This window comes from Humulus lupulus, chromosome 2, assembly GCF_963169125.1.
Source record: "Humulus lupulus chromosome 2, drHumLupu1.1, whole genome shotgun sequence".
NCBI classification, from domain to species: domain Eukaryota; kingdom Viridiplantae; phylum Streptophyta; class Magnoliopsida; order Rosales; family Cannabaceae; genus Humulus; species Humulus lupulus.
In genome coordinates, this window is record NC_084794.1 from 61,854,772 (window position 1) to 61,864,075 (window position 9,304).

General features: G+C 33.8%; 2 protein-coding genes across 2 annotated transcripts; both read left to right on the plus strand.

Moving 5' to 3' along the window:
- The first annotated feature begins 249 nt into the window (after window positions 1–249).
- LOC133814333 (glyceraldehyde-3-phosphate dehydrogenase GAPCP2, chloroplastic-like) lies at window positions 250–2,742 on the plus strand. The gene is made up of 6 exons (XM_062247306.1): window positions 250–316; window positions 877–977; window positions 2,066–2,178; window positions 2,449–2,458; window positions 2,542–2,688; window positions 2,737–2,742. The coding sequence occupies exons 1-6, from the start codon at window positions 250–252 to the stop codon at window positions 2,740–2,742; spliced, it is 444 nt and encodes a 147-aa protein (XP_062103290.1).
- A 1,757-nt stretch (window positions 2,743–4,499) lies between these two features.
- On the plus strand, window positions 4,500–8,528 carry LOC133814335 (uncharacterized). The gene is made up of 7 exons (XM_062247307.1): window positions 4,500–4,560; window positions 4,609–4,771; window positions 7,183–7,609; window positions 7,669–7,741; window positions 7,829–7,895; window positions 8,048–8,154; window positions 8,269–8,528. Exons 1-7 carry the CDS (start codon window positions 4,500–4,502, stop codon window positions 8,526–8,528), a joined length of 1,158 nt encoding a protein of 385 aa, XP_062103291.1.
- Window positions 8,529–9,304: the final 776 nt, after the last annotated feature.

A 9,304-nucleotide genomic window follows, 5' to 3' on the forward strand; every position in this document is an offset into this window, starting at 1 on the left:
ATTTGGCTCTGCTGTTCCAAGCGGATCATCTGTTTTACAGTTGAGTAACGTAGTATATAAATTTTTATGGGTTTAAGCATATTTTTTGTTCTTATAATTGACCCAAGAAGACGACACATTGTTCAGGGGATGCAATGTCAAGAGAGTCCAACCCATTAAAGCAAAGACCACTGAATTTCCACCAACTGTTCAGAGTAAGGACTAGACACTTCATACATTGTAGTGTGAATTTTGAAATTCTAATATTTGATGCTCACTCATAATTTATTTTGTTTAGAATTGAAGATCGGTGGGAAGTCAAAGGTTGGGATCAATGGTAAGTTCATCATAGCTCCTAGTTTGAAATGAGGGCTTAATAATGATTGTACATTCCATTGTTTGGTGTGGTTAATGTTTTTATCATTCTTTTTAGAGATGCAAACTTTTGTGCATTGGTCAATGTTTGATTAGTTTTGGCCTTCAATAGTTTTTGTTTTAATAGGTCAAGGTACAGTTGAAAATCTTGCAAGAGTTTATGTGTGTTTTCATACTGGAAAATTATTTACTTTTATTCAACTTAGTTTCTATGGTACATTTATATATTTATGTTTATTTGTTGCTTTCGAATTAGAAGTAGTCTATAGTTTGGATTCTGTTTCCTTTATGTCACTTTTTTAATCCCTTTTAGTTTGGGCGAGTTTAATATTCTGACATGTAAAATAGTATAGCTTCATGTATCAATACTGTTCTTGGATGCTAGATATATATATTTAATATGTGTTTTACTAAATGAAGGACCTCAGGGTTTAAAGAACTTTGTGAGCCAAGTGATTCTCTTTGAAAGAAGAATGGTAAAGTTGATTAACTCCTTACTTTTTCAATGCTTGGCTCATATAGGTTTTGGTCGGATTGGAAGATTGGTTTTACGAGTAGCAATATTCAGGGATGATATTGACGTGGTGGCAGTGAATGATCCTTTTATTGATGCTAAATACATGGTAAGGATGTCAAGCTAGCTGCAACGTGATGGATTTCAGCTGCCAATGTTGTTGCTATGCTCATGAATAGTCATTATAATTTATAAATTAAAATGGCACTACTCAGATGATGCAAAAAAGTTTTCTTATGTTTGTAAGATTGCATCGAGCATAATATTTGGTTGACATGTCTTTGCTTACAACCTGGTTAGATGTTTGCTTCATAATGTATAATGATATGACTTAAGTCAGGTTTTTGTGTCATGCTTGCTTGATTTCTTGTTGTGTTAATAGTATGTTGTTGAATGTGGTGATTTTTTTTTGTCTAAAGTGGCTAAAATGATTCTGCTCTACTTTAATATGGTCAAGGAAAACTATGTTATAAAGTATGTGGAAGACCGTTTAAATTGCATTTTATTTTAGTAGCTATTAATTTTGATAAACACCTCATAGGAATGGAGGTGCTCATTGTGTGTTCTCTTAAGAAATCAACAAGTCTCTAGGACTTGTAATTCACTTTTACGCTATCTTCTCTTCATAGTTTTGACTAAATAATTTCTATTCTCACTGCTATTAAATGTGAGAGATGTCTTAAATCCGGATCATTAATTGCTTTGAAATTATTTTTATCACCTTAAACCCTCTATAAATGTTACCAAGTATTTAGTTGCATGTAATTATCTATTGATCAAAAAATGATTCTATTCTTTCAGATCTAACTTGAATCATGCTTATGCTTGTTGTGTGCAATGCTTGCAGTTTGGATTTTATTGTGATTTTTTGTGAGCTTTTTTTTATGTCAAGTTGAGAGCATGGCAACTTGTTAACTTGGCACTTTAAAATTTCTCACATTTTTTGGATTATGGTCTGAGGTGAGTAGTGGCTGTAGTGATGAACCATGGTCATTAATAGGCTTATGATGCTACCTTGAATGACCTTTATATTGCATGAAATTATATGTATCTGAATGAAATGAGTATTTTCAGAGTATTTTATTAAATTGATGTCCTTTGCTAATAGTTCAACTTAAGTAACAGTTACTCCTAATTGTCTTCTAAGGTCATCCCATTATGTGAAAATGGTTATGATATTTTCTATTCTTTATCCAGGCCTACATGTTTAAATATGACTCTACTCATGGATTATTCAAAGGAAGCATTAAGGTTGTAGATGATTCAACCTTAGAAATCAATGGGAAGCAGATTAAGGTTGTGAGTAAAAGGTAATTTTCATCAGATCTTAGCATGAAAGTGTATACATATTCTTTATTTGCTGATAGCACTTGCAAATGTGGGTGTTTTTTGTTTAAAGCTTAATGTAAATTGAGCTGACAAGTAAAATCTAAACCTTTAATCAGGGACCTGCTGAGATTCCTTGGGGTGATTATGGAGTTGAGTATGTTGTTGAATCTTCCGATGTTTTCACAATAATTGACAAAGCTTCCGCACATAAGAAGGTTTCTTTTACTAATTTATTATATTCTCTGTCTCAGACAGTCAAATGTGTGAGAGCCCACCATGCACGTACAAATCCATTTACATTTGCATGAAATTCTTTGTAACATTGAACTTTTCTGTCTTTGTAGGGTGGAGGCAAGAAAGTAGTTTTATCAGCTCCATTAGCTGATGCTCCCATGTTTGTGGTTGGAGTAAATGAGCAGACATACAAGCCAAACATGGACATTGTTTCAAATGCAAGTTGTACTACCAACTGTCTTGCTCCTCTTGCTAAGGTCGGTTGCTACTTGTTTTTATTGTTTTTGTTTTGGTTCTTGTTGTAGTTGTAGTTGTTTTTTCTTCTTCTTTGTGTGTGTGTGCGCGCACGTGCTCTGGATGAGTAGAAGAAACAGAAACAGAATTGATTTACAAAGAGTAGAGAGACCAAAAGAAAAACCAAAGACTGATAGTCTTACTAGAAACAACAAGATGAAAAGTATGGGAAATTTCTTGATAAAGCAACAATGAGATGTGATTTTTGTAATGATTAGTGAAATTGTTCAAACTTGATTTTGAGTTTATGAATGCATTTGGTTATATTTCCTTGTGCTTTTGGTTTTAGCTAATACGCTTTTGGTCTTGCTCCTCTTGCTAAGGTGTGTGCGTGTGTGTGGAAATAGCAAGCTACAAGAATAAGAAATTTCTTTAAAAAGTAACAAATGAGTTATCATTTTTTGAAATGATTAGTGAAATTGTTCAAACTGGATTTTGAATTTATGAATGCATCTGGTTAAATATCCTTGTGCTTTTGGTTTTAGCTATTATGCTTTTTAGTTATTCGCTGAGTGATTTTCTTATTACTTTACACGGGTTGTTCATGAGGAATTTGGTATTCTTGAAGGTTTAATGACAACTGTTCATGCAACTACAGATTTTTTTTTCACTTTATTTGTTTCTATAATAGGAGAATAGTTTGCAAGTTGGTTACTTGACTCTTATTTCTAATGTTCAGCAACACAGAAGACTGTTGATGGCCCATCAATGAAGGATTGGAGAGGAGGCCGTGGAGCTGGACAAAATATTATTCCTAGTTCTACTGGTGCTACAAAGGTAGTGAAATCTAAATTCATAGGGAAATCTAAAAACAATGTTGGTTTTAATGTGATTTGATTCTTATTCTTATTATTATTTTTTTGGAACTATAGGCTGTTGGAAAGGTTCTCCCAGAACTGAATGGAAAACTTACTGGAATGGCCTTTCGTGTTCCAACTCCTAATGTCTCGGTGGTGGACACAAGGTATAATTTCTTTGATGTGTATTTTTAATACATTTTAATTACACTGATGGAACTATTGGCAATGTCATGCGTAAGAAGTCTGTTTTCATCTTGCTAATATTCTCTTAACTAGTTTTTTTAAATGGCCCAGAAAAATCCATTGAAAAAAACAAGATCATATTGGGGAAACTAATAGTAGTTATGATGTTATCTGTTAAAATCTGTTTTATAACATTTGGATGATGTAATTTTTCTAAGCATATCTTCTACCTTTACCATAAGACCTTGTACAACTTGCCTTCAATTGCTTACCAATGGTTAATTTTGTGGTCTTGCCAATCAACTATCTCCATCTCTTGGTTCTATATCCTTTCATTTCATTCTTGTCAATTCATCTCATCAAAAGTGATAACTTTCTGTGTGTGTGTGTGTTTTTTTATTAATGGTTCTTTGTTGCAGTTCCACCATTGCTTTCAAGATCATATCTTTAGTCAATTTTATGGGGTCCATTATCACCTAAACAATCACTGATCATCTTTTTTTTTTGCATACTCTGATATTTTGGTCTCCTATCACCACAGAAAACATGTTTAGACAACTTAGCTTACTTGGGATTAGAATGGAATCAAATTATTTCCATGTTGTTTTTTTGGCATGTTTTGAATTGAGCCAAGAATTGCTAGCAGCCCTAGTTGGAAAGGAAAAGAATAAAAATGAAAGATGCTTGTTGCTTGTTCCAATGTGGGTCTTATATGTTTCTGTTAAAATAAATGAAAATATATTCATCGTTTACCTCATTTTTCCCAAGCTTTTGTGACATATCATTTTGGTATGGTTTTCTTTAAGGGTTGCTATGTTGGAGATCATGGTCTAGCTGTTGTTGGACAGTCTTGTGAGCAGCTTGGGGATTTAAATTTGTGATTTTGTGAGGCCTTAACAGATGCTGGTTTAGTTGAATTAGCTCTTGGTTGTGGGACTTCATTGAAAGCTCTTGGTATTGCTGCTTGTGCTAAGATAACTGATGTCTCACTGGAAGCAGTGGCCGTACATTGCAAGTCTCTTGAGACCCTTTCTTTAGATTCTGAGTTCATGCACAACAAAGGGTGCTTGCTGTAGCCCAAGGATGCCCATTTTTGAATGTATTGAAGCTACAATGCATCAATGTTACTGATGAGGCTTTGAAAGCTGTAGGCACTTCTTGTGCGTCATTGGAGTTATTAGCTCTATATAGTTTCCAGAGATTCACTGTAATGACCCACTACTCTAGACTTTTAGACCATTAACGAAACTATACATACAAACCCTTAATAAAACTTACATTTGCGAAAATACCATAACTTTATTAGAAAAACTTGTAGAAATAAGAGTTACTTACATAAAATATCAAGAAGGATATGGGATCCCATTGTCTTAAAAACAAAACATAATTTAAAATAAAAGGAATTACATAGAAAGAGCTGAAAAATACATATAAAACCATAAAACAAGACTACATCCTCGAAAATCGAACTCTCGACTCCTTGAATCCATTCACCACCGATACACATTCCCCAAGCATCCACGAACCTTACCGCCACTATAGCTATTTTCCTGCACATATAAACAAAAAGGAATGAGCCTAATGCCCAGCAAGGAAAAAATCTAACACATAGTTCATATACATAAATTTCATAAGAAACATAAAAACTTAACGTAACACTTATATCATGCACATACTATAATGGCCATTATTACTTGGGGTCCCATAGACTAATCAAGTCATATGCCCATTAGATTAGTGGGGTCCTACTAGCTAAGTAGGTCATATGCCCATAATCTATTTGGGGCTTGTTAGTCAAATGGGTCATATGCCCAAGCCTACAAACATACATATTTCATAACATATTTTATAACATATTTCATATCATAAAACATAAGATAACATAAGCATATAACATATAGATTCTATCCTATTTTCCTTACCAAAGTTACCGAGATATGAGGACAGAGTTGGGACTTTTGGAACACTCCTAAAACCATATATAACAGGGTGAGTAGATTTGAAGAAAAAGAAATGAAAGGAATGGAAGGACTAAACCTTTGAGAAACATACTTACCAAAACCTTTTTGCTTAAGAACTTAGATTTCCTAACCAAAATAAAAATTAAGGTTAGAGGCTGAGTAGAAGACTATGAGAACTTGAAAGAAAAGTACAAAACTGAACTAGAGTTTTGGGTTACCTTGAAGACTTGTAAGACCAATCTACACCTCAAACCAAAATACTATAAAACCTTACTTCCCAAAGTGTTTGATAAGCTTATGATTCCCCAACCCAGGTGTTTACACTCTCACACTCACTTAGCACTTGCAGCCTCTGAACTTAGAGCAAAAGATGAATAATGGCTAGGTACTAGGTCCTATTTATAGAGTTTAGGAATGAAAGGATCTTATTTTTACTTGAATAAAAATAATAGCGTTTTAGGTGAAAATAATTTGAATTATTGTTCAGCAGAGGCTGAAGAATCGTTCAAAAAGATGCTGGACTTATCAAGAGGTTGAATGGCTGAATGGAAAATGATTTCAAAATGTTTCAAAATATACTGAAGGAGGCGATATATCGCCCCCTGTAGGCGATATATCGCCTGGGCCAGTATGCCCGAGGCTGTCGTGCATCGTCTCGTGTTTTCCGTATCTATGTGCTGCGATATATCACCCCCTATAGCTGCAATAAATCGGCACACACTGATTATTTAAACACAAAATTACACATTTTTAGCTAAATTTGAATGGGGTAAACAGCCTTGACTAAGCCCTCAACGTATTCAAAGCTGCTGACTGACCTTATAGCATTCAAACTTTACCCCTTATTAAATTTAATCCTCAAAATACTTAATCCTTAATCACCCATTCATAACATGTGCTTAAAATCCTATTGGTTCTTATCTAAACCTTATAGTATAATAAATATTATCCTTAATATCATTCATATTAATCAAACCTTAGGTTAAAATTAATATTCTTAAACTATAGGTTAAACTTAGAAAATCTACAAGTACTACTATGAGTGTCCAAATAATTCCCGGTCTGAACCAAAAATCCACAGTTACAAAGATAATGCTATAAATACTATAATACTACTATCTAACTAGCTAAGTAAAGTTCTTGGACTCTACATTCACAGATAAGTTAGTGCCATTTTTTAATCTTTGTCACCTCAGTTTTTACATCTTTATTTGATATGTGTTTTTGGTCATTTATTGTCGAGCAATGTGCATAGGTATGAAGAATCTGTAACCATAGAACTCGTTGGAACAAATTAAATCTTGTGTACTTTTTTTTGTCTATTTCATTTGCTCTTAGGTTCATTTTTCAATTTTTCTATTGATTGCCTCTAAATGTTATTGGGTACCTTAGTTTATAAGATAGAAGAGATGTGATAACAACTTGGCTTTTTTTCATATCTTTATTCTATTTTCTAGTGAGTTCAGTTATTATTCTTTCAATTTAGTGAGTACCTTTATGTATTATGCCAAAGAGCAAATCAAACTGGAAAATTATTTCTGAATTCCATTGAGCAAGGAAGTTGTCTTGTTCTGCTTACAAGGTTCCGCGGAAACATCTCTGGTTGTGGGATTGAGAAGCTAGTTAGTGGGAATGGTGGCTATTCTGACTACTCTCTTGATGATGTTACCAATAAATTGGGAGATAGAGTTAGAAGTTTAAATGAAAACTGTGAACTTACAAGTTCTAAAGGAACCTGGGAGAGTTCTTGTGATTTTTGTGTGAAGAGCTGGGAAGACATTAGGGGAATGGATTCACCATCTACAAAACATGAGCCTGTTAACATTGAAAATGAAATGTGTAGGTTCGCGGTTTTGGTGTCGATTATTGGTAGCAGGATTGAAGATGTTGGATATATTAACCCATTTTCACATACCTTGGGGGACAAACACTCAACTCTGGTATGTTTCTCTTGAAACTTTACACAAAAGTATTGTTTTCAAATTGTTTTTTTTTTCAGCTGGTCTGTGTTTTTTGCATAATAAAAGAAAGGGAAGACATAAAGCATAGTAAGAAGAATAGCATTAGAAAAGGTGATAATTCCTCTTTGACTGGATAATTGTGCAAATACTCTGTATGGAAATGGAAATTGAGATAAAAACTTTGCTTTATGGATGTAGGTGTATGGATTCTAATTGGTTTCCTAATAGGAGTTGTAATGATGGTATTGGGTGCTGCATGCTTCCTGTATAGAAGATACTTTAAATCAAATCTCCCATCCAAAAACCATGGTATTCTCTAAAATGTTTCACCACTAAACAAGAAGCCATTTTTTCCTAGATGTATGCCATGTGCCATACTTGTACTTATTTTTGTCTAATTCACATGACCGTGTTCAGGGATGTCCTTACAAAAGAGCCTGCTTGCCGAAAAGTACCTGTCAAGGAAGTGTATGCTGCAACAAACAATCTCTGTGAATCAAATGTAATTGGTGAAGGAACTGCAGGTTAGAACTTTGCTAAAACAAAACAAGTCTGTTTACATAAAAAAGTGTAACATGAAAGATATCCCTATGTCCATATCACCTTATCTAAGCTGTTTTTTGGACCATCCACCATAGCAATCCTAACAGGTGTTATTTTTAAATCAGGAAAGGTCTACAAAGGGATACTATCAAATAAGCAACCCGTACCAATTAAGCACATCATTAATGATGAAGATGTTGAAACATTTGTCAGGGAACTTACTAGCTTAGCACATATAAGACACCCGAACCTTGTAGCTTTGCTTGGTTGTTGTGTAAGGAAAGATGATGGTTTCCTTATTTATGAGCTTTGTCCAAATGGGAACCTCTCTGAATGGATTTTTGGTATTTCCTGACTCCTGCGTAAGGTTATTCTGTATTTCTAATTCATGTTATCATGTTTGGAGCTCATGAAATATTGACTTTTGACACACTAGGAAGAGATAAGGTCCTTTCATGGATTCAAAGGCTTGAGATTGCAATTGATTGCGCTAGAGCCTTATCTAGAATAAGGTCCTGTCATGAATGCACTTTATAAGATCCCTGGTCAGTAGTCTCAGGTTATACAGATTTACAGACTTTGTGTTGTAAATTTTTTGTTTTATAATTTATAATTCTACTCTTAATCTGGGTCCTGGATTTTTCAATGATACTTCTTTTAGCCTTTATTTTTAATCTTAATACATTTCTATAACAATGATGTTAACTGAACCATTGATGTTGTCCCCTGTTATACTTTTGTCTGCTCTTTTCTTTTGGCTATAGAGAAATTGTTCTGTTAAAAACACACGCGGAACATGTTTTAACTGCATTATGCTCTCCTCCAGCAAACTGACAAAATAAAATTTGGAACTTCTAGTGCATTGAAAAATGATTTTGCCATTAGAAAAACTTATTCTTCTCTTTGTCACACTGCATTCTATGTTATTTTATTTATTTATTTTCTGGAATTTGCTAGGGACACATGTTTCATACCAAAATCTTGCACCACATAATGTTGCATATATATATATATATATATTTCCTTTTCGAAATAGAACCTGTCATTTGAAGTCATATGACTGGCTGTGCAATTTTATTATTATTATGTAAAATGTCACCTGCATTACTCTTATTTTACACCCTTACCATT

What these genes read in the sequence shown, in the direction of transcription:
- LOC133814333 (XM_062247306.1), top strand. Translation starts at nt 250, where the DNA reads ATGCTCACTCATAATTTATTTTGTTTAGAATTGAAGATCGGTGGGAAG. An exon ending in GTCAAAGGTTGGGATCAATG is followed by an intron (nt 317 to 876) that starts GTAAGTTCATCA and finishes TGGCTCATATAG; the next exon opens with GTTTTGGTCGGATTGGAAGA. An exon ending in TTATTGATGCTAAATACATG is followed by an intron (nt 978 to 2,065) that starts GTAAGGATGTCA and finishes TTCTTTATCCAG; the next exon opens with GCCTACATGTTTAAATATGA.
- LOC133814335 (XM_062247307.1), top strand. Translation starts at nt 4,500, where the DNA reads ATGGTTTTCTTTAAGGGTTGCTATGTTGGAGATCATGGTCTAGCTGTT. An exon ending in AGCTGTTGTTGGACAGTCTT is followed by an intron (nt 4,561 to 4,608) that starts GTGAGCAGCTTG and finishes AGGCCTTAACAG; the next exon opens with ATGCTGGTTTAGTTGAATTA. An exon ending in TTGGGTGCTGCATGCTTCCT is followed by an intron (nt 7,896 to 8,047) that starts GTATAGAAGATA and finishes GACCGTGTTCAG; the next exon opens with GGATGTCCTTACAAAAGAGC.